This window comes from Chaetomium tenue, assembly GCF_020726465.1.
Source record: "Chaetomium tenue strain MPI-SDFR-AT-0079 chromosome Unknown F5144scaffold_1, whole genome shotgun sequence".
Classification (NCBI taxonomy): domain Eukaryota; kingdom Fungi; phylum Ascomycota; class Sordariomycetes; order Sordariales; family Chaetomiaceae; genus Chaetomium; species Chaetomium tenue.
In genome coordinates, this window is record NW_027117329.1 from 3763353 (window position 1) to 3785336 (window position 21984).

Here is a 21984-nt window from a genome sequence, read left to right on the forward strand (position 1 = left end):
GGCATTGGCTGTGCAGCGCTGATTTTGGCGGGGACTGAGACTTCGGTGAGCCTACGAAGTACTTCGGTGGACTTGAATGCCTGGAAGGTCTAAACCCCGGTGGGCCTGAACTTCGGCGGACCTGGAGGCGCATCCATGCTACCGTGAGACGGCGAGTGGACCATTACTGTGTAGTCGGCTCAGCCGCAACAATCACCGAGTCCTTGCATAAGTCTATAAATACCAGGTGCTAGGTACCTAATTAGCGGAGACGCTCCTCGGTGGGTGTGGGCGCCGTATGTACCACAGTAGGCTGGGAGCCTGAGAGCCGAGACGAGTGGCGCATGGCGCCGGATGCTGGCTAGCTGCCCGGCCACGAACGGCCAGACCTTGACCTCTGTCGGGCGTGATTAGGGAGCGAATAATATCGGACACCTTTCCGTTGCACAACGTCCATCACACGCCCAGCACACACCCCTCGCAACGCTAAGCCAAATGCGAAGTCCCGGGGCAAAACCCTCTAAGCAGCGGGCTTAGTTAGGCGCTCAGCTGAGGCTGCGTCGAGGGCCAGCCCGTCCCATGAACCGTGGGATAGTCCCGCCCACCCAAGTGAGCGGTAAGTTGACTTCTGCTTGGGTTTATAGTTATCTCGTTTCATATGAACCGTCAAGGACTCGTGTGGCCAAGGACCTCCCAGTAACACCCAGTAACTCACCCAGCCACTGTTGACTTGGTCGACCAAACCCGCAGAAAGAGCATGGCCAACCGCCACATCGCCCCCCCTCTCGACAACATGTCACCCTTGATATCACGCTCCCCGCGCATCAAATTGGCGGACAAGTCCCCAGAGACGTTTGTTGAAGTCGGCTGGCGCGAGCGTATCGGACCATTGGGGCTTCTATTGATCCTCGGCGGAATCCTTCTACAGCTGGGAGTTTTGGTTTTTCTAGCATATCTCTGGTCTCAACAGGGCAGCGAGCATGGCAGTGGGGTTTGGCGAACCATCGTCCGAAACGACTGGATGACGCGAGTCATCACACTGTCGTCCACGGCGATCCGTACCGCCGTGGGGCTTCAACTCGGCGTATGCACCGCTCTGGTTGCCGGCCTCATCCTCGAAACAGCTTCGACCCGCTTCGAAGATGCACCAACGCTATCCATCCTCCGCGCTTACAACAGCGGGCCCTTCGACATTGTGTGGCTGGCCGTTAAGCGGCTCCGCGCAGACCGCTATCGCCCGTCTTGGCTCGAATTTCTTGCTGCGAGTCTTTTCCTGTCTGGTCTCGCCTTGCAGTTAACGTCAACTGTGCTAGTGTCGGATCTAGACGACATCACCATCAACTCGGACCCAGCCAACGAAACGGTGGCTGTTTACGATACTTCCGGGCTACTTGTGCAAGCCAACGGCTATTACCTGTGGACTAAATCTCCTGGCATCTGGCCGACCTTTGCCGAAGCTCGAGACGGCAACCGCACTGTCACCGCCGACATTAGTGACACCGGAAACATTATCAGGGCGTTGCTTCCGTTTCAGGCCCAGGACCGCCTTGTGCTACGGTCCTACGAGGGACTAGCCGTCACACAACAAGCACGAACAGTTTGCGTACCAGCGGATTTGGGCGACACTACTCTTATTGAGATGGATGGGATCGGGCTAATGGGGACGGTATCCGCCCCCTTAGACGCGTTCCATCATGCAGGATTTCTCTTCGAAAGCAAAACCATGGTTCCGTTTACTTGCCCTTTTTACAAACGACAGACCAGTCGCAGCGGTGCGAAGGCTCTTCACCGTGATGGTTCGATGGTGGTGGCCCTCTGTACCATCGGCGACGAAGGATTCCAACGCTTTTTGCTGATCAAGGCTTTGGGCTCATACAGTGACTGGTCCTACGCTCTCTCCCGCAACCAGGGCAGGCCGAGTTTTCAGCGTACTGGTACTCCCAGCATCAACGGCTGGGCGAATTACGCCGTCATCCAATCCCCAGACACGAAATTAGCTGCATCCGTTTGCGGCTTCAACTTCGACCACACAATTCAACAAATCTCAGCTTCGACTCCAACGGAGTTGAAGGAGTTTCCTTTGCAATGGAACTACGACACCGAACGCTGGAACACCGGTGCCATCTTGAAGCTCCTTGGCGTTACCAACGAAACGATTGAGTCTGCTGCCCGTGGAATCCTCCATCTCGACGCACACAAGCGCGTCAAGATATACACTGCTGGAAGAAGCGGAGATACGCAGGGCACTACCCGTCAAATGTCGGACGCTTTCAATCGAGGCCTGCCCGCCCTCTTCAACCAGTCTCTGATCTTCTGCACTCACTGCGCCGGGCTCACCGGCAACGAAATGGTGCACCCGGCCCATGTCATTTTGATGCAGGCGGCCTTGCGTGCCACAGACAACCCAGCGGCGGCACTCGACGGCCTGTGGGCCTCGTTTACGCAGACAATGTACACCAGCGCCATCGGCCAGTTTGATGGCGCGGGAAGCGCGACCGTGGTCCGGGCTATCACCGTCAGGGCCCCGCGTCGATGGGTGGGGTTTGTTGCTGCGGCGGCGCTCTTGGCGTGCCATGTCGTCTTGACGCTTCTCGTTGTCGGTTTCTTTGCTAAGTACACGGCACACTCGTTCCGGGGTGGGGCGTGGCAGGCGATTGCGCAGGCGGCTGAGGGAGATGAGGTGAAGGAGGTGTTGGCGGAGGTGACAGCGTGGCCGGATGTGAAAGTGACAGAGTTGATTGAGTCCAAGAAGCTGACGGGTGTAGGTATGGGCACCCAGGTGGATGTTGGAACAGGGAAGGTGAGCTTGGTAAAGAGGGGATGTGTGTCGAGAAAGGATGGTACCGCTTTGTATAATATGTTGCCAACGGTCGACAGAACTAGCAGTCCGACTAGTAGTAGCCTGGCCCAGATCCAGGAAGCGTGACGACAGAAAGCCAGCCACGGCATCGCTACTTCAACCGGACATTTCGGGAGCTTTCGACACAATCAACCACACCCGGCTACTAGCTACCTACCTACCCTCCGGGAGATGAGATTTCCGAGGTGGCTAGTCCTTTGGAGGAAGGACTGGCTGACCGGCCGGGTGGCCATCTTTCATTTCGACGGCCAAGCGGCTCCTCCGACGGCGATACGAGCGGGAGTTCCCCAGGGTTCCCCCCTCTCCCCAGTCCTATTCATCCTCTACGTCACCTCCCTCTACAAGGAGCCGAAGGAGGAACATCCCCATCTAGCGATAGCGGGAGTTGCGGACAACACCAACCTCCTAGTCTTTGGCCGAGGCCCAGAGATTGACGTATGACAGCTAGAAGCGGCCGGGGGGACGTACTTACAATGGACAGATACCCGGGGTATGGCATTTGCCCCTGAGAAAACGAGCTGAGCGACTTCAATAAGGGAAAACGGTAGTGGACTAACCGGCTGGACCTCGCCTACCTAACGAGGGAGAGGTACTAGCCCGGTAAGGCCTATAGAGTTAGCTAGGTCCCTAGAGAGAGGCAGCTAAAAGGATTAAGTGTCAGAGTCAATCTTGGACGGTTAACTGCTATACAAACTGTTGGAATCATCACCCTGTCCTGGATGTGTAATTCATAAAGGGGTATTATCGGAAGCAAGCGAGACTTGACCCCTTCGAGGCCAAACTTGCCAAAACTGCCCGCCGAAGCCTAAACGAAAAGAAAGGTAGAAGACATGGAGCCTGCCGCCGCTGAAGCACCAAACCCGGGATATAACATCAGACATCATCAATCATCACATCCATCGAAAGTCTACCCAGATAACGTCCCCAACTCGCGCCCGTTCTCTACTCCAGCCCCCGATGAACAGTGAAAAGAAAACTCATCATTTCTCCAACCGCTTCCTGCTCAACTGAACGGCAATATCAGAAGTGGCCCCATCTATCCAATCGTTCATCAAGACAACAAGCTGGTTGACATCGCAGCTTTTCAGAACATTGTCCCTGCACCACGGCAGCGTCTTGGAGTCGCACAGCCCCTTGGTAGCCAACAGACAGCTCGTGGTAACACTCGACTCCAGAATCGAATACACCACCGCCTTAACAATGTTCGACGCCGTCGCCTGACACTGAATATTAACAAACGCCTTGCCCTTCTGATTGCCGGGCGTCAGCATCTTGGGCAGCGCGGTGAGGATACTGTTCCCATCCAGCGTAGCATTCCCCTCATCAGTGTAAGTCGACAGCGAATCCACACTATCCAGCATGATCAAACGCTTCTTCTCGCGCCGCAGCTCGCCAATCGTCATGCGCTTCATATCCGCCAGATTACCGGCAACGATAGCGCCGTCAGCGATGCGCAGCGCCTCGTCTAGGTACTGCTTCTTCTCGTCGCGGGACGGCTTCGCGCACACGTCGGGCACGCCGTCCCAGCGCAGCTGCACCACGACGATCTCGGCCGGGTGGGCGCGCAGGAAGGAGACCACGCCGCGCAGGAAGGCGTCGTACGCCATGCCGGGGATGGCGCTGTGCTGGAAGTAGAGGCGGTCTGGCAGCGCGCCCGTCTGGCGCACGGATTTGTGCAGGTGCGCCGGGCGGAACTCGAAGTACCGCGCCCCGATGCCCAGCATCGCTTCGAGGCTGTCCTTTTGGGTGATGGCGAGCCCGAAGATGATGTTGGGTGCGATGAGCGCGATGGCGTTGGCGGAGAGCTTGTCGGCGAGTTTGGTGAGGATGCGGTTGTCGTTGATGAGCTCGGCGACTACGGCGCCGCCCACCTTGCGCAGCACCGCCTCGCTGCTCTCCATGCTGTTCATGCCCACGTCGTGCGCCGAGGGGAGGACGAGCCGGGCGAATGGCTTGTTCTCGAGGTCGGAGCCGGGGGGCGCCACGTTGGTGATCCAGTTGGAGTAGTTGGGCGTGACGGTGATGTAGCATTGATGGCGGTTGGGGAGCAGATCGTGGCCCTTGCCGGCCTCGTACAGGCCGTACGAGATGATGATGTCGTCGCCGTGGAAGATGGACGGCGTGTTAGCGATGGACTCCATGGTGCCGCCGCTGGCGTTGCCTGTGATGGCGTTCACATCGATCCATTGCTCTGTGATCTGCTTCCCATTCTGGAACACCTTGAAGGTAAACTTCCCCCGCTTGTCGAAGAAACTCTCGATTGCCGACGTCTCCACCTCTAAGCAAACATCGCGGAAACGGTGCAGCTCCTTGACTGAGACGGATTGTCCAGGGACCGACAGCTCAATGGAGCAGCCATGAGCGGCGAGGTAAGTGAAAACATGGACTCCTTTGCTAGGCATCTTGACTGGTCTGGTTGGCGAGAGCAACGTGGTAGATGTGGGGGTTGGAGATCTGAGATCTCTCCATTGGAGTTGAGGCGGGGGGGTGGGTGGCCAGGGGGGTCTTAAAGTCTGCCGCCGTCGGCTTGCAGCAAGCCTGAAACGAACAAACTCGGGGCTTGGCCGGCGCCAATATCAGCCGCAGCGAGGGATTTGACGGGCCTCGCCAATGGCCGGGCTTCATTGAAGTGGGTGTGGAGAGCTGATAGCCCCTAAGCCACCCAGCCCAGCTGCCGTGTTGCAAGCACAAGCATGCGTAGTCCATGTGCGGGGATAGGCCATGATGGAAATGGGCGAAGTCGCCATTTTGGTGGTAAACATGCTACTTCTCAGAAGTCGTTTTTCGTCCCAACGCCAGATTACCCCTGGATCTCAGACCCGAAACCTGGCAGCTCCACCACCACGAGTCAAAAAGGGGCTTCGGCGGGTTAGGGTTATCGGTGATATTCACCATGATGTTCACGGTGGTGTTGAGGTTTTGCACGGCTCAATTGGTCAAATTGATGCAGATGCCGCTATCAATTAGAAAAAGGCACTGCCAAACACAGTCAGACGCTCAAAGCGAGGGCGGCAATGAAACGCGGGGTGCCACTCAGGTGCCATTCTGGGCAAGCCACATCAAACATTCTGTCCTGGTTCCTACAGGACTTCGCCGCAGCCGTACTTCTAACGTCCCATGGAGCGGTATCGTCTAGCGGCATGTCCGCGTATGCGAATGAAAACGAAGGTTTTAAAAGCTCGCCGAACTGATCTGCTAGCGCCCCTTCGCTGAACCTTACCTGGGTTCTTTGTTCAAGCCTCGACCTGCCAATCTCGAGGCGATCCCTCCCCAAGCATCAAAGAGCGGGCATTCCTGGCTCCCATCACCAGCGCCCAGAAGCCAAATTAAAATGCCTATCTATATAACCCAGGTAAATCCGACCGCGCCTGTTGCGAGTTGCGCTTGGGGCATCCTGGATACCCCTCGCGAAAGTAGCCCAAGTAATGGCGACTGATACCTCCCTCCCAGCTCCCCCTTCCCGCCCCCCCAGACGGTGATTTCTCAAGCATCACGCCTTTATTCCGACCCACAACCAGCAGCAATGGCCAACAAGTAGCAACACCTCTCCCACCACCATACCACAGCGCACCCCCAAACCCGCCCTACTTCGAACCCTCCGCGCCCACCCCTCACCACCACCCCATACACTACACCCACAGCCACCAAACCCCAGCCATCCCCAGCAGCAGCAGAAGCAGCAGCAGCACCAGCGCAAGCGGCGGGTTCATCCCCCACCCCCAATTCACCCCCCCTCCCCACCACAACTACTACCACCACCAACAGCTCCCACATCCCCATCCTCATCACCCACACCCCACACCCCCAGCAATCGCCCGCCGCTGGCTCACACGCATCAACGCCATCCAGCGCACCGAGCCCGGCGCCAGCCCGCCCCTCGCCCAGAGGGGGTTCAACAACAGCGACGCGACGGGGGCCAGTCCGAGTTCTAGCGACACTACAACCACAAATAGCGGGCCGAGTAGTCCAGCTGGCAGCGGCGGTGGTGGCGGTGCGCATTCTCGGACGGGGTCGGGGTCGGGTTCGGGTTCGGCGGTGGTGGTGGGGGGGTTGCCGCGTCATCAGGGGAGGCGGATGGCGAAGCAGCGGGAGAGGGGGAGGGAGAGGGAAAGGGAGAGGGAAAGGGAGAGGGAAAGGGAGAGGGAAAGGGAGAGGGAAAGGGAGAGGGAAAGGGAGAGTGGGGATTTGAATCATCGGGGGTTGATGGGGGGGTTTCGGGTGCTGTGGCATCGGTGAAGGGAGGGGGGGAGGGGTTCGCAGTCGTCGGGTCGGGCGGTTATAATGGTGGCTGGCTGGTGGGCGATGAGATCTGGCTGTGGTTTTGGGATACTTGATCGGCCATCTTCGTTGGGCCACCTTTGGTTTGAGAAGAGTTGCCCATGGATATTTGGGTGGAAGGGAAAAAGGGAGGGGGATTGCGATGCGTTTGAAGGGCGGTAATTGTGTCTTGTCTCGGGTAGGATGGGGTTGAGGGGCACCGGCAATGGATCGCCGCCCTGGACCAGGGATAACAGCATGGTTCAACGATCGGCGAGACATGAATGGAAAAAAGTAAAACGTCAAATGGGCATTAAGTATATACAGCCACCGCCCTAGATCCGGAAACCATTATTCACAAAACCTTGCTTCCGGGAGAGCCCAGCCAATACTTTGTCCCAGCCAAACCATGGATATAGTGAACAGAAAAGCAAACCTGGCGCACACAAAAGCAGAAGCGTCGACCCCTATCAGGCGCCATTGTATTGTCGTATTGACACCGTCAATCGTGCAGAATGAGAAAACCGGAAAACCCCATCTAAGCGAAGCCAACATAAACCTTGATGATGGTTGCGCCGGGCACAATGTTGAGGCCGATGCCGTCAAGCTTCTCCATGCCCTTGGTGTAGGCATTGTCGCCAATGCCGCCGGCGAGAATGGTCGAGTCGACGCCGCCTTCCGACATACGGCAGCCGGGAACGTCCAGGTCGTAGGCCTGGGCGACCAGAGAAGAGCAGTCGGCACCGGACCAGCCCTCGTTGCTAGTGTTCTCAAAGTCGAACTCGGCCCAGACACCAGCGTATTGACCGTGGATAGTACGCTCGACCTCGTTCGGCGCAAAGGCGCAGACGCCCTGGGTGTTTGAGTCGGCCACCACGGTCTTGGTCTCGCCGGGCTGGAGGGTGAAGATGAGCTGCTCCTGGCCCTCGACCTTGAACATGCCAGTGAGCCCCTTGTCGGCGCCCATCTTGTTACCGCAGATGACCTGGTAGGGCTCCTTGGCGACGTTGATATACTCCTGGACGTATTTGTACTTCTTGGCGATTTTGTTGGGAACCAGCATCAGGTTGGAGTTCCATTTGCAGCCGCCATTGGTGCCCAGATTGCCCGTGTACATGACCTGCTCGTAGGTCACACGCTTCGATTTGCTCGAGGTGCCACCGCAGAAGGGGATGAACTCGTCGGATTCGGTCGGCTCCGAGGGCTTCGGCTTCGGCGACGGTGAGGGAGCAACGCTCGGGGCCGGTTCGGCCACCTTGGCAGCGGCGGACTTGGGAATCGGCTTGTTGTGGACGTTCTTGACATGGGCCGGGCTATCGCCCCTGGCCTGGACGCTGCGGTGGAGGTGAGCATGGCCCGACGGGTGGGCGGCAGCGCCGAGCGCGCCGGCCAAAAGGAGGAAGTGAGTGAGCTGCATGATGACGGTGTATTTCGTGCTTGTTTTTGTCTATCCAAAGGTCGTCGTTTTCGTCAAAGACGGTCGTTAAGCCTTGCCGTGCCGCTGTAATTGTAATTGGGTTTGTCGCGCAATTGGGCAGAGAATGTGATTGTGATTGCAAGTGATGCTTGCGATCGCCTCGAGAGAGCGGAATATGTTGTCGCGTGCGGTTCAAAGGAGTGAACTGAGATGCGAGATCTCAAAAAGAGTGGATGGGATCGCGAAAAGCGTCGTTGTTGGTGAAAGATTGCGGGAGGAAAGGAGAGACGAGTGGGGAGATGAAGGTTCAAAAGCTGCCGCCGGGCAGGGGTGTGGGAAGTTAAAATGAGCCGAGAATTGGTTCCTGAATAATCCTGGTCAATCGCCCTGCTTGCCCAGGCCGCTGCGAGGGCCCAGAACAGAGATCCCCAGACCCCCTCTCCTAACTGGCCGCTTACGAGTAGACCCACAATTGGACCAAGCGCAGGACCCAATCGATGCAGGTCCGTGGCCATTGTCATTGGCTGCCCAGGCGGGCAGTTGAGTGCTCCCGTCGCAGTCGTGCCCTGAGTTGTTTGTGTTGATGTTTTGCTGGCGCCATCCAGGATTCGGCCTCAAATTAGATACCTCCTTACACAGGAGCATGGCTTGCATCGTCAACGGTGAGAAAAAGGCAGACTGCACTAACTAGCGGTCAATTCAGGCCGGGGGCGGACGCCTTGGTCTCAACTGGAAACCGAGGGATCTTTCTCCAGGTTCCCTTGCCTCACATCGCGGTATTAACCGACCGCTGGGCGTTGGATTTCCAAGTTGTGAGTGGAGATGAGATCGGTCGAGAACACTATCATCTTGCTTGCAGGTTTTCTGCACAAAGTGTTAAGGCATCTTGGCCATTGCGGCCCTTTGATTGCAGCGTTGCGCGACCATGCTCGGCAGATGGTTCGCCCCAAGCCATGTTTCGTTGTTTCATCAAACGGCCCGACGACCTTCACCGTGTTTTAGCTACCCACATGGCCTATGATCGGGCCTTTCGACCTTCTTTTCCAGCCAACATCAGATGCCAATTCTACACAGTATTGGTAGCTATTTCCATCTGATGAACATTGTGGCAAAGCCGCGCTGTGCCGCCGATCGCTGCTCGTAGAAGGAGTCGAGACCTTTCCAAACTCCACCGAACATCAGGGAAGCAAGGTTGCAATACGGGACACGACAAGGTGCTGAAGAAAAATCCAGGAAACAGATCATCCAGCTTGCAAGAGGCAGTGCCAACGACAAATTTGGCCTTTGAGCCAAGTTTATGCATCGTGAACCGTTTTGAGGATCCACTGCGTTTCCAGGGTGGGTGGCCCAAGCTTCATCCAGTGCCCCGCACGCCTTCAGGATTCTTCCTCCCAGCTTATCGCCAAACTAGAAGGAGCGGTTAGCCGAAACTTCTCTGCCAGCCGCGTCCCAGCCCCGACGCAGATCCCAAACACGCCGACCTGTCGTCCGGCCAAAGTAAAGACCCAATAGTAGTCCGAAGTAGGTGCGACAAACAAGCCCGAATCGTGACCAATACCCCACGAAACGTCCACGGCCCGGCCTCCCCACAATGCCGCTCGACACGTCTACCTACAACCTCGCGCTCCTCCGCGTCGACGGGCGGAGATGGAACGAGCTGCGCCGCGTGCACGCGCAAATCCGCACGCAGGCAGCCGCCGACGGCTCCAGCTACCTCGAGATGGGCCACACCAAAGTGATGTGCGTGGTGACCGGGCCGAGTGAGCCCGGGCCTCGCCGTGGTGGGGTCGGGGGAGCGGGAGGCGGCGGTGGGGGCGGCAGCGGCGCAGGCGGCAAAGCAGAGATTGTTGTCGGCATCGTAATCGCGGGGTTCAGTTCCGTAGATCGGAAGCGGCATGGACGGGGAGACAAGTAAGTTCAACCCCCCCAACCACACTTCCACCTACACCACGGCTGTGGACGGCCACACCACAAACCGACCAAGAAAACAAACAAGTAGCTAACCTCACCTTGCCCCACCCCCCTCACAGACGAACCCTCGAGCTCGCCTCGACCGTCGCCAACGCGCTGGCCGCCAGCCTGCACACGCACCTCTTCCCGCACAGCCAGATCAACGTATCACTACACGTGCTCTCCCAGGACGGCTCGCTGCTCGCGGCGCTGATCAACGCGGCGACGCTGGCGTGCGTGGACGCGGGGATTCCCATGACCGACTACGTGGCGGCGTGCACGGCGGGGTCCACCTCGACGTACGCGGCCAACGACGAGGGCGCCGATCCGCTGCTGGATCTGAATCACCAGGAGGAGCAGGAGCTGCCTGGGTTGACGGTGGCGACGCTGGGGGAGAGTGATCGCGTGGCGGTGCTCGTGTGTGAGAGTAGGGTGCAAGTGAGTCGGTTGGAGGGGATGTTGGCGGTGGGGGTGGACGGGTGTAAGCAGATGAGGGAGATATTGGATCGGGTGGTTCGGGATAAGGGGCGGCGGATGATACAGGAGGGGACGGTGGAGAAGGGGGTTGGGTTGGATGATATGGAGGTGGACTGATGTGATGTCTGGTGGGATGTTGAACCGGAGGTGCGATGCAGATACATGCCGAGTGTGGTGAGCAATGCAGGTGAGAATACCCATCTCTTTTTTTATTACTGTGTACACAACCAAACCCCGACAACGACTACACGACAGCCTACTTGTGGAACTTTCATTATTCTGTGAAATGGTCCAGCTACGCCCGGCGATGCCGCCGCTAACAAACAAACCTAGCGTTCCAGAACAAAAAAGCACATCAGAGCTCGTCGTGCGCGGTCTCGGGCTCCCCGGTGGGGTCAGCAGCCTGGGTGGACTCGGTGGAGTCGCCCGCCGCGTCACCGCTAGCCTCAGGGGTAGCTGACGCAGCCTCCTCCACCGCAATGGCAACAATGCCCTCGGGCAGCTTCTTCTTCACTCCCTCGCTCATGCGGATGGCATCGATCCAGCTCTCGACGCTCTCGTGCCCGAAGTCGGCCGCGTCGTAGTGCCTCCACCAGCCGCGGCGGGCGTTGACGGCGACGATCTCGACGTCGCCCGCGAGATCGAGCGATTTGAGCAGGGATGCCGCGCCCTCGTTGCTCTTGGGGACCTCGTAGAAGGGGAACAGGTTGCGCTTGCTCTGGGCGTGCTTGAAGGCCAACTCGGAGAGGCTGGTGAGCGCCTTCTTGGCTTTCTCGTCCTCGCTTGAGGAGACGATGGCCAACACGCAGGTGTGAGACTTCTCGGTCAGGCACTCCTTGATCAGCTTCTCGGGTGTGTTGATGGCGGGGATCGGCAGCGCGGTTTGGACGATAACCGGTGCTTCCTGCGTGGCGGTTTTCGTCTCGGCTTCGGTCTCGGCGGATGAACTCTCCGAGGACGAGGACTTGGCCTTGGAAGCCTTGGGAGCCTTGCTGTTCTTTTCCTTGTTCTTGCCGTTACCCTTTACCGGCGAGACGGGGTTCGGTTGCCCGGCTTGCGAAAGGAATTTGACAATCGCCTCTTTCTTCAGTTCTCCGTCATAAACAACGGCGGGAGCGTCGCCGCCTGGGAGGAGAACCAAAGTCGGGAACTTCTCGATGCTGAAAGTCTCAACCGCCTTCGCCTCCTTGTTCCGTGCCTGGCCGATGGTAATGACGCCCGCAAAGTCGATAGCGACGCTCTTCAAGAGTGCCGAGGTGGTGCCCTTCTCCGTAAAAAGAATTGCCTTGGGAGCCTCCTTGTCGTCCAAAAACTTATCCAGCGACTTGTCCTCGATCTTGACAACATAATTGTTGATCTGCTGCACGACGGCGTCGACGATGGCGGTGGCCGTCCGTTGTCCTTGGTAGTCCTGAACCGTCGGCTTGCCTCCACCCTTCTTTGGTCGGACGATCTTCAGGGTCGGGAAGCCCTGGACACCCATCGATCCACAGAGGGGCTTGTTCGCCTCATCGTCGCAGTCCACGGCGGCAACATTGGCCAAGCCCTCGAGGTTCTTGGCCGCCTTCTCGTACGCCGGCTTGAGGTTCTTGCAGTGGCCGCACCAAGGGGCGTAAAACTCGACGATCTGAAAAGGCAAAAGGGTCAGCGTGCGGATGGGTAGAGCACCCAATGTGCCAACTTACAGAGGTGTAGTTGCTCTTGGCAATCAATCTCTCATAGTTCTTGCCGTCCACCTGTAACACAGGTGATTTCTTAGTGTAGAGCCCTGCCTGGGCGCCTGGGAGTGCAGACAGCAGGGCAACTGCCACAGCGCAGAGGGTGGGGTGATGCATAATGCGGACGTTGGCTTCACAGCAACGCGGAAATGGATGTGCTTGCTCAAATGCGACTTGGATGTGCTTGGATGCACAGGATAGTGGGGTATTTACAGTATCGCAGGAAGGGAATCAATTCATCAGACTAGAAAATCAATCTGTCGAGGTACTAGTGTGTCTTTTTATCCCCTTGTGGTGAGGAACGGACAAAGATTGGAAATTCAAGCTGGCATCTTTCCATCTTCGGCAAAAGAACACATTTCCAATGCCGCGAGAGCTGGTGCCACCCACGATCGAGAATCCCGGGGAGAAAAGCAAGCTCGGTCCTCGAGGTGACCAAAGCTCCCTGCCCCTCCTTGAATTACGAGGCTTGGCATCTTTGAAGGTGACGCGAGGCGCCCTCCCACCAACAAGCAGCAGGCTGACGACGAGCTCCAGGCGCAACGCAACTTACAAGGCACCAGGATTTATTTTCCTGGCGACACTTTTTACCATTGAAGTTACTCTTCTTCTCCCCGACACCGATCTATTTTCTCGTCGATACCCGCAACCTGCAGCCCGCATCTCCCTCCCACCATGGCCGACGCTGTCCCTCCTGCCCTGAGGCAGGCCGACATCAACATCTGGAAATGCGCCACCAAGGCTACGCAACTCCAGGCTGTGAAGCCTATAATGGCCTATTGGTGTAAGTATTGCGCATAGGATCTGAGACAATGGCAGGCCCTAATATTATAGGCGAATACTGGGCTGTCAACCAAATACTCGCGAAGCAGCTGCACACTACCGACGAGGGCATCCTGAACTACACAACAAACTTGATGGATAAGCTAGAGCAGGTACGGGCGGGCGCAGGCGTCCAAAGCTCCGGGAGTGATGCTATGGCACTAACGGGCATTCGGCAGACGAAATCAGAACACGCGACCGAAGACGCTATCACAGACGACCTGGCTGGCCAGGCGTACGTGGAACAGTTTGCGCAGGAGACATTGGACCGAGCGGAACGAGTGGTGAAGGCGAATCGGGTTACACAGTATGCCTAATACGTCCATTCGATCCTAGCGCACGCTGACCGGCCTTCAGACAAACCGCGACGACATTCGATGCCGCAGCGACCTTCTTCCATGTCGCGAATATTTGGGGCCCTGTGGATCAAGAGACACAGCAGAAGATCAAGTACGCCAAATGGAACGCGGCACGGATTGTGAAGGCAATTCGAGATGGAAACGACCCCAACGAATCGAATCCGAGACACGAAGAGGCGCCCCAACCGGAGCTAGATCCGAACGACCCCGCGGTTCAGAGCTTAGGCGGCGCTTCGCCAAACACAGGACCAAGGCCCGTAACGGTAGAGGAGGTCCCTGACTCTGGAACAACCAAGGATGCGTCGGGCGTGTCATTGCCGCACAGCCCAGTCCTGGGCGAGCCATCTCCAATCTCTGACGGCGGGCTCCAACTCCCAGGGGTCCCAACAGATTTGGCCGAACCTTCGCCATCGAGCTACTTCGGCCCAGAGGCATCGATAACCCCGCCCCCACAGCATCCGGGTTACTCCCAAGCGTCTCCCAGCCTCCCAGCCCCGCCAACCGGATGGACTCCATCCCAGCAGAGCCCAACAACGAGTCTTCCACCGACAACATGGTCGCAAGGCCCTGTTAGCCCAACCGGCTCTGGCTTCTATCAGCAACCCTCAGCTCCCACAACGATACCTCCAACATTCGCCACGAGCCCTCCATCGACAGCTGCAGTGGCGTCACCGCCTGTTAGCCCGCCAACCAATTCTTATTACTCGAATACCACGAGGCCGACAGCCCCGCCGATTGCCCCGCCGGTCGCCCCGCCGGTTAGTTATGCGTCGGTCCAATCTGGGGGCTTCACGACGGATGAGGCGGCGATGGTCGGGGCACAGAAACATGCCAAGTGGGCCATATCGGCTCTCAACTTTGAAGACGTGCCTACCGCGGTAAGGGAATTACGAGACGCGTTGAGGTTGCTCGGCGCCACGTAGAAGGCGGGGGGTGATACAAGCCATGTAATGACTATTGTGATGAAATACCAGCGTGCGATTTGTGTCCCGAGAATCTTGAGGTAATCATTGTCTCAGGAGGCCTGCTCCGGGAGGCTAGTTGCACCCGAGACAAAATGCCCGTCCCGTCCTGCCGCCGGTTCCAGACGGCAACATCTAACGCAAGACTGTCTCACAACATGTCATCTAGCCGCCGCGCCGATCTCGCGGTTACACGGCAACCCTGGTAAAGTCAATCTAGCATTTTACTTTTCCCTGGATCCGGTCCCAGGAGCAACGCCCGTCCCCTCCGATGCTGACCACACCAGAGAGCATGATCACAGCGGCTCGGGCCGAATGACCCGCTCGATTTATTGAAATACTGCACGCATCATCTGTTGTGTATACACACCACCGAATCAGAGCCTCCCCGGGGCCAGCTCAGAATGAGAGCTGATACGCCAGGGTGGGTAGATGAGGCTGGGAACCATGCGGCCCTGCGGCTACAATATTCGCTCTGATCCAGATCATTGGCCTTGGGCTCTTCTTCAGCCGCACAGTGTTCCCCAACATCCGGGAGGCTTGCGCGGCGTGGGTGGCTCGAGGGGGGCCGTGGGGGTCGTAATCTAGCTGTGAATTAAGGTCTGGAAGTTTTGGGTTATAAGCGAGGTCCTTCAATGCCTTGATAATGAAACAAGATCAAATCAAGAAGAAAACGGAAACCGTAGAAGTCAAAGGGCTTTGCACTCGATTACGTGTCTTGTCGGCTCTCGTGGTCATCGCCTTGTTGCTCAACTCTTCATCCCAGCCGAATCAGCTCCATCTACCAAAGTAGGGCTCTGTGAGAACTAAACGGGTGAGTCGAGTCAACATCTCCTTGTGCCCCCTGCTGACTCGGTACTAGCCTACCCCAAACCTCGGATCGGGCAGCTAAACTCAAGATGGACAACAAAGACAACAACTACTCATACAAGAACTCTTCATTGAATCCTGGGGATCCGGTTAAAGCTGACTGGCGCACACGCGTCTATACGCCATTGCCAGCACCACCCTCGGGAGGAAACAGTGGCAACAGAGATGGTTCTTGCCGGGGCAAGCGGTGAACCATGGCCGGGGCCCACCGGGCGCATATCCCAGGAGAAATATTGTTCGGACTTGCCAGAAGGTTACTATGGAACTCTGCTTTTACAATAGTTAGGCAGTAGTTCTATAACAGACGAAAACAAGATAACAACAACTTGTATTCGAACTTAATACCAACAAGACAACATCATGTCGACAGCCTCAATAAAAACAAAGTTTCGTTACAGATCACGTAACAATAGTTTTCAAATTGGTTGTTTCGTTCTTCTGTAACGCAACCCGAGTAAACATTGTTCCTGGAGAACTGAAAGAGTGCCAGAACAGGCAAAGGTAACAGGTCTACAGCTACACACATTACCAGACTCTAACACAGTTTCATCCTAAGCTACCTAACGAGGTAGGCTGTTCGCCTCGGATTAGATATCTCGGGCAATGCCTATTGCCAACAGCAATTAAACTTGAACAGCTAAAACTGAATCTGACACTTGCGAACGGTTACCTTTGTTGCCCATGCACAACTTGGAATCCTTAAAGTCTCACACGGTCACTATTTAGTTCTTTTCTTCCTTCTGCAACAAATAGGTCAGGTACTTTCACATTCGACCTGCAGTCATCAACTATCCATCCATCTCCGGACTTTCTTCGCGATTTCCGCCTGGCATTTGCTGTGGACGTACGACACCATACTACATAGGTATCTACCCATAATCTGACTGGGAATCTACAAAATGATGTCGCCGACAGTCTCAGTGGTTGGGGTCGCGATGCTCCTGCTCGGCGGAGCCCACGGCCACATGGTGATGAACTCGCCGGCTCCTTACAACCTCGATATCCAGCCGTTGCTGCAGGTTGATCCCATCAGTGGCGGCCTCTACCCGTATCCCTGCCATAATCGGTATGGCTTTACCCATCGCACCCCAGTCGAGGCTGGTGGAGCGACCTTGGTCCACTTCACAGGGTAGGTCTGTCAAGTCTATTAATACTAGCAATACATAAACTAACAGTTTCGGGTAGCGGTAGTCAGCACGGCGGCGGTTCGTGCCAGTTTAGTATCACCTATGATGAGCCCATCAACGGAGAAGACTGGAACAAGTCGGCCAGCTTCAAAACCATCTACAGCATTATCGGTGGCTGTCCGGCCGTGTTTACCGATGAGTCTCACAACCTCGCGACCGTGGCCGTAGACGCGAACAACCGCCAGGATAGCAAACATTGTGGCAATGACTCTGGTATCGACTGCATCCGCCAGTTCATGATTCCGATTCCCAAGTTGTAAGTCAGATACGTTCGCAGCTCAAAGATTAGGTTGAACTGACACTCGTACACAGCCTGAAGAATGGACCTGCTACCTTTGCCTGGACCTGGTTCAATAAACTGGGAAACAAGGAGATGTACATGTAAGTTGTTGAGCTGCCTCTCGTCAACAGATGACATCTGTTTCTAACCCTTCTTTCTCGTAGGAACTGTGCTCCGATCGAGATCACTGGTGGCACTGGCAATGAGACGGAGATAAGAATCTGCCAAACATCTTTGTGGCCAACTATCCCAACGACCCCGAGGTCACGAACTGCATCACCGGCACCCGTGCCGACAATGTTGTTGTAAACTTCCCCGAGCCGGGCAAGTACGGCCGGATTCTTCAAGACCCAGTCGAGCCCGTGAAGAAGCCTTCAGGTTACTGTACCCAGATCCCACCCGCTCAATCGCTCCCTACCTTTGAACCCGACCCGACCTTGGTCGCCACCCCGATGGGAAAAGCTGGCCTGGTTACCACTATTCTCGCCCCGCCGGCAGAAGACACCACAAGCCCAGTCCTGGGACACTCGGCCAACGATCCCATCACGGAGTCTGCCGAAGCAACCACGGCCGTCCCGCCGCTAACTCGATCCCCGCCCCCGAGAATCATCTCGAGCAGCGTCACCACAACCATCGTGCAGTCCTCAAACATCGACCTCGGCGTCAATCCCACGCCCGCCACCACGCCGACACCTGTTCCTACCCCCGCGGCTGCGGGTACGGGTGCCATTGCCAAAAGGCCGAACAGCAAAGCCGTCGCCTGCCCCAGCCACGGCTCGCTCGTCTGCCTCGATGACAACACCTTCGGTCTGTGCGACCGGGGCTGGGTTATGCCTCAGCGCGTGGCGGCCGGCACCGAGTGCAAGGAGGGCAAGATTGTTAAGCGTAGTGGGGGAAAGCTCGTTAAGCGTGACGACATACTTCCCTAGGTACCTACCTTAGCTTTGAGATATGGATTTAACACATGAGGTGGACTCCAACCTTCCGGGCTCATCTGATGATTGAGCACGAGAAAGTCCTCAACTTCCATGAGGATGCTACATGCTAGACATCACTCCTTGCGTCCAGTTCATTGCGATCTTACTAAAGACGACGGCTGATCACTAATAAAATATGACACACCGCTGCACAAACCACAGCACGAGAGGCGTCGTGAATATGATTTCGCCCCGTGGGCTTACTGAAGCTCCGACAACGGCAACAAGCTGACGGACCCCAACCGAGATGTACCCCTGGATGTGAGATCAGTTTAGAGAGTGGATTCATACCCCTCAAACCCCTCTCGAGTCCTTCCAAGCGCATAAGCATATATATCAGCGCCAAGTCCCATTTCCCGGCCCCCAACTTCACCTCGAAGTTCTCTGTTTAAGCTCGCCAAGCCCCAAGTTCCAACCCCTCACACACACTTACAAGATCACCACCCCCAACCGCCAACATGCCCGTTGACTTCCATCTTGGCCCAACCGAGGCGGCCACCCGCGCTGCCGCTGCCGGCTTTGCCCAGAATGTTCTCAAGCCCGCTCGCGCCGAGTACCTCAAGTACACGGAGCATTCCGAGAGATTCCAGGCCACTCAGCCAGCCTATGCCGCCGCTGTCCAAGGCGGTTTACTGAAAGGCCAAATCTCCCCTGCTCACGGCGGCAACGGCGGGAGTCTTGTCGAGGCAGCCATTATGGTGGAGGAGTGCTACTCTGTTGAACCTTCCGCAGCTCTCACGATATTCGTATGCAAAGTCCGCCCCCTAACCAAATCAAACACCCAACAAACTAACACGCACTCCCCATCCACCAGGCCACCGGCCTCGGCCTAACCCCGCTCAACATCGCCGGCAAGCCCGAACACGCCGAGTTCCTCGCGCCCTTCCTCAGCGGCGAGGGCGCACCGCTCGCCTCCCTCGTCTTCAGCGAGCCCGGCGGCGTGGCCAACGCCCTCGAAAAGGGCGCGCCCGGCTTCCAGACCACCGCGCGCCGCGAGGGCGACGAGTGGGTCATCAATGGCGAGAAGATGTGGGCGACCAACTGCGCCGGCTGGGACTTCAAGGGCTGCGACCTCGCCTGTGTCGTGTGCCGCGACGTGACCGACCCCCAGCCTACCGACGCCAGCGACCCCCGCGACCGCGTGATGATCATCCTGGTGACCCGCGCGGACCTCGAGCGCAGCGGGCCCGCCGCCTTCCAAGTCCTGCGACACATCAGCACGCCCGGCCACACCTCCGTGTCCGGCCCGCACGTCCGCTACACCAACGTGCGCGTGCCCGCCAAAAACGTGCTCTGCCCGCCCGGCCAGGGCGCGCAGGTCGCCTTTGGCTCGTTCGACGCGAGCGCCGTGCTGGTGGGCGCGATGGGGGTGGGTTTGATGAGGGCAGCGTTTGATGCGGGGTTGGGGTTTGCGAAGCGCGATGCGCGCGGGGGCGCGGTGCCGTTGTTGGAGAGGCAGGCGGTGGCGGATTTGTTGTCGGGGGTGAAGATGCAGGCGGAGGCGGGCAGGGCGTTGACGTGGAAGGCGGCGCATGCGATGGAGAAGGGGCCCGGGGGGTATGAGGCGCGGAGGGAGTTGGCGTTGGCGGCCAAGGTGTGGTGTAGTGAGGCGGCGGTGAAGGCGTGTGTGGATGTGATTAATGCGGTGGGAGTGTGAGTTTTGTTTTCTCTTTATCTTTTTTTTCCTATTTTCCTTTTTCATCTCTCTTCTCCCCCCTTTGTTGTTATGTTGACAGACATGCTAATGCGGACTCTATAGGACGGCATATGATGTGGACCAACCCTTCGCTGAGCTGCTGAACAACGCGATGGTGTTGCCCATCTTTGACGGTGGCAATGTTGGGATTCGGAGGCGTCACTTGCAGCAGCTGATGCTGTCACCGACGTACGACGCGTGGGCGGCGACATATGGTCCGACTGAGAACCCATGAATCAAGGTCGTTACAAGACACGCTACATGTCAATAAAAGAAATCCTATCATGTTGGTGTTATTTGCCAGGAGGAACAGCAAAAATAGGATACATTCATTGCTCCGCGTTTTGTCTTCTTCTCTTATTGTTGTCCGTTCGAGCTAAATTTACCATTCTCAAACCCTACCCCGATTCTTTTATTCTGAGGTATATCAGTGACTCGTGCTAGACTCCCACGAGAGCAACTTCAGCGAAGCGAGAAGGCCCTGGTTTCTGGTCGTCCAGCAGAACAAGACTAGAAAGTCTAACAGGCTACGAGTTGTTAAACGAGTGAGATCGGGTTTCTACCTTCGATCGTCAGCCGGCTGCTGTATTCGAAACCGTTGTTCTAATGCGGAAATACATAGAGTCTCAGGGACCCCTATTATCATACGCTGCGTGGCAAAGAGCTTCCCTTATGTGAGCCTATCTCAGTAACAGCCACATACTGCAATAGTCCAGCAGTTAGAGAGAGCAACGAGTAGATCGAACGAGGTTAGATAAATCTGGTGTTGACAACTCTGCTCGCTGGAACCAACACAACAATCGGTGAGCTTGATCGACCACTCTGAGCCAGACAACAGGTTTTATGCTTGTGTAATGTATTCTTACGGTATATTTGTAAGTGAAAGCAGAGCTAAGGGGGCTATAACTCTCCGGCATCTTACTTCTCGATACCTTAAAGCCGTGCCATGACTGTAATCCTCCTACTGAAGAACTATAATATATAATAATACCATAAAGACGAGAGATCAGGGCTCTGTGATAAGCTGGACGCCGCATTTCTTCATCAGGTTCAACGCCTCGGGATACGACGCCACAAATAGGCGCCAAAATCCCCAATACGAAACGATCGGTACATTCTGCGCCGTCAGTTTCCACCTCGCCTTCTCCCCGTGTACATCAACATCCCCCATGAGCCGCCACAGAGTCCACAGGATCAACCCCGCGATATTCCTCTGCTGCTGCTCATCACGCCCCGACGGCTGACGCATACAATAGTACCACGCCCCGGCGAACTCATTCACCAGCGTCGGCACCGCCATCACCCTAGCATTAGTGCGCAACATATGGCCCACCCACCCAACATACGGCTCGGGCATCCCCCACGGCCTCACCATCTCCAACCGCCGCCACGTCTCCGCCTCCACCGCCCTCAGCCGAAACCCCACAACCTCCGCCGTCCCGACAAGCGGCACCCCCACCACCCCCGCCGCGCGACTCCCCCTCTCCCTCACCCCCCCCCTCCCCACCACCACCAACGGCGGGGGATAAACCGCCCACCCCACCACCCTCGCCCACGACAAGATCACGCCCACACCATCCTCGGGACACACGATACCCACATGGGGCGGGAGGGCCGCGGGGTGGGGCGGCAGCGGCGGGCGGTGGCCCCACACGGCGAGGGCGGCGCGCCCGCTTACCGCGTAGTGGGTGTGGGAGAAGGCGGCGTCGAAGGTGTCGAGGAGGCATTTGAGGGTGGCCGGGGTGAGGGCGGTGGTGGAGAGGGGTGGGGGAGAGAGAGGTGCGCGGCGGGGGGTGGGGCGCGGGGGTTGTGGTTGTGGTTGCGGCGGTTGTTGTTGTGGTTGTGGTCGTGGCCGTGGTTGTTGTTTCTGTTGCTGTAGGGGGGCGGTTTGGGTTTGGGTGAAAGGGGTGGCGTTGGTGGTGGTGGGCATCGTGGTGACGTTTGGGTCGAGGTGTGGGTTCGGTCGGGGGTCTCGTTGACGGCTTGATTGGAGGTTGAGGCACGGGAGGGCAGGGAGAGGTTTTGCCAGTTGGGGAGTCGGGGTTTGGGTGGCCTTTGTGTGCGTTGTTGCGGACACTTTCTTTGTAATTGTTGGATGGTGACTTGTTGGGGGTTTTGGACGGAGCGGATCAGGTAGGGGGGCTTTCCTGGTGCCTCGAGGTTTGACCTGACG

At 57.1% G+C, this 21984-nt stretch overlaps 10 protein-coding genes across 10 annotated transcripts; 5 read left to right on the forward strand and 5 right to left on the reverse strand.

Annotated features, from left to right (window-relative positions):
• The first annotated feature begins 268 nt into the window (after nt 1–268).
• Nucleotides 269–3036, forward strand: F5144DRAFT_47464 (uncharacterized protein). Its single transcript, XM_066785024.1, has one exon. The coding sequence runs from the start codon at nt 737–739 to the stop codon at nt 2903–2905; it is 2169 nt and encodes a 722-aa protein (XP_066648767.1). The 5' UTR covers nt 269–736; the 3' UTR covers nt 2906–3036.
• A 326-nt stretch (nt 3037–3362) lies between these two features.
• Nucleotides 3363–5401, reverse strand: F5144DRAFT_47411 (PLC-like phosphodiesterase). The gene has a single exon (XM_066785020.1). The coding sequence runs from the start codon at nt 5239–5241 to the stop codon at nt 3820–3822; it is 1422 nt and encodes a 473-aa protein (XP_066648768.1). The 5' UTR covers nt 5242–5401; the 3' UTR covers nt 3363–3819.
• Nucleotides 5402–6071: 670 nt separating this feature from the next.
• On the reverse strand, nt 6072–7722 carry F5144DRAFT_47482 (uncharacterized protein). The gene has a single exon (XM_066785027.1). It carries the CDS (start codon nt 7376–7378, stop codon nt 6338–6340), a length of 1041 nt encoding a protein of 346 aa, XP_066648769.1. The 5' UTR covers nt 7379–7722; the 3' UTR covers nt 6072–6337.
• On the reverse strand, nt 7377–8643 carry F5144DRAFT_556314 (uncharacterized protein). The gene has a single exon (XM_066787965.1). It carries the CDS (start codon nt 8511–8513, stop codon nt 7635–7637), a length of 879 nt encoding a protein of 292 aa, XP_066648770.1. The 5' UTR covers nt 8514–8643; the 3' UTR covers nt 7377–7634.
• Nucleotides 8644–9960: 1317 nt separating this feature from the next.
• F5144DRAFT_47583 (3' exoribonuclease family, domain 1-domain-containing protein) lies at nt 9961–11103 on the forward strand. The gene is made up of 2 exons (XM_066785031.1): nt 9961–10424; nt 10544–11103. The coding sequence occupies exons 1-2, from the start codon at nt 10105–10107 to the stop codon at nt 11055–11057; spliced, it is 834 nt and encodes a 277-aa protein (XP_066648771.1). The 5' UTR covers nt 9961–10104; the 3' UTR covers nt 11058–11103.
• On the reverse strand, nt 11080–12898 carry F5144DRAFT_47685 (uncharacterized protein). The gene is made up of 2 exons (XM_066785037.1): nt 12626–12898; nt 11080–12567 (listed from the first exon to the last, which is right to left on the reverse strand). The coding sequence occupies exons 1-2, from the start codon at nt 12773–12775 to the stop codon at nt 11296–11298; spliced, it is 1422 nt and encodes a 473-aa protein (XP_066648772.1). The 5' UTR covers nt 12776–12898; the 3' UTR covers nt 11080–11295.
• A 435-nt stretch (nt 12899–13333) lies between these two features.
• Nucleotides 13334–14762, forward strand: F5144DRAFT_597929 (Vta1 like-domain-containing protein; the record flags this gene model as incomplete). Its single annotated transcript, XM_066790902.1, has 4 exons — nt 13334–13442; nt 13493–13593; nt 13660–13787; nt 13838–14762. The coding sequence occupies 4 exons, from the start codon at nt 13334–13336 to the stop codon at nt 14760–14762; spliced, it is 1263 nt and encodes a 420-aa protein (XP_066648773.1).
• A 1844-nt stretch (nt 14763–16606) lies between these two features.
• F5144DRAFT_625505 (uncharacterized protein) lies at nt 16607–18347 on the forward strand (the record flags this gene model as incomplete). The annotated part of the gene is made up of 5 exons (XM_066792229.1): nt 16607–16800; nt 16857–17114; nt 17171–17239; nt 17303–17328; nt 17352–18347. The coding sequence occupies 5 exons, from the start codon at nt 16607–16609 to the stop codon at nt 18065–18067; spliced, it is 1263 nt and encodes a 420-aa protein (XP_066648774.1). The 3' UTR covers nt 18068–18347.
• Nucleotides 18348–18351: 4 nt separating this feature from the next.
• On the forward strand, nt 18352–20314 carry F5144DRAFT_608427 (acyl-CoA dehydrogenase/oxidase). Its single transcript, XM_066791590.1, has 3 exons — nt 18352–18861; nt 18930–19768; nt 19875–20314. Exons 1-3 carry the CDS (start codon nt 18574–18576, stop codon nt 20044–20046), a joined length of 1299 nt encoding a protein of 432 aa, XP_066648775.1. The 5' UTR covers nt 18352–18573; the 3' UTR covers nt 20047–20314.
• Nucleotides 20315–20657: 343 nt separating this feature from the next.
• On the reverse strand, nt 20658–21316 carry F5144DRAFT_556331 (uncharacterized protein). The gene has a single exon (XM_066787966.1). It carries the CDS (start codon nt 21184–21186, stop codon nt 20818–20820), a length of 369 nt encoding a protein of 122 aa, XP_066648776.1. The 5' UTR covers nt 21187–21316; the 3' UTR covers nt 20658–20817.
• Nucleotides 21317–21984: the final 668 nt, after the last annotated feature.

Bases quoted from the DNA above. Each gene is read 5' to 3' on its own strand.
- F5144DRAFT_47411 (XM_066785020.1), bottom strand. From the start codon at position 5,241: ATGCCTAGCAAAGGAGTCCATGTTTTCACTTACCTCGCCGCTCATGGC.
- F5144DRAFT_47464 (XM_066785024.1), top strand. From the start codon at position 737: ATGGCCAACCGCCACATCGCCCCCCCTCTCGACAACATGTCACCCTTG.
- F5144DRAFT_556331 (XM_066787966.1), bottom strand. From the start codon at position 21,186: ATGGTGAGGCCGTGGGGGATGCCCGAGCCGTATGTTGGGTGGGTGGGC.
- F5144DRAFT_47482 (XM_066785027.1), bottom strand. From the start codon at position 7,378: ATGTCTCGCCGATCGTTGAACCATGCTGTTATCCCTGGTCCAGGGCGG.
- F5144DRAFT_556314 (XM_066787965.1), bottom strand. From the start codon at position 8,513: ATGCAGCTCACTCACTTCCTCCTTTTGGCCGGCGCGCTCGGCGCTGCC.
- F5144DRAFT_47685 (XM_066785037.1), bottom strand. From the start codon at position 12,775: ATGCATCACCCCACCCTCTGCGCTGTGGCAGTTGCCCTGCTGTCTGCA. The intron at 12,568-12,625 runs GTAAGTTGGCAC...TTGCCTTTTCAG, and splicing joins CCAAGAGCAACTACACCTCT to ATCGTCGAGTTTTACGCCCC.
- F5144DRAFT_608427 (XM_066791590.1), top strand. From the start codon at position 18,574: ATGCCCGTTGACTTCCATCTTGGCCCAACCGAGGCGGCCACCCGCGCT. The intron at 18,862-18,929 runs GTATGCAAAGTC...CCCATCCACCAG, and splicing joins CCGCAGCTCTCACGATATTC to GCCACCGGCCTCGGCCTAAC. The intron at 19,769-19,874 runs GTGAGTTTTGTT...CGGACTCTATAG, and splicing joins GTGATTAATGCGGTGGGAGT to GACGGCATATGATGTGGACC.
- F5144DRAFT_47583 (XM_066785031.1), top strand. From the start codon at position 10,105: ATGCCGCTCGACACGTCTACCTACAACCTCGCGCTCCTCCGCGTCGAC. The intron at 10,425-10,543 runs GTAAGTTCAACC...CCCCCCTCACAG, and splicing joins CGGCATGGACGGGGAGACAA to ACGAACCCTCGAGCTCGCCT.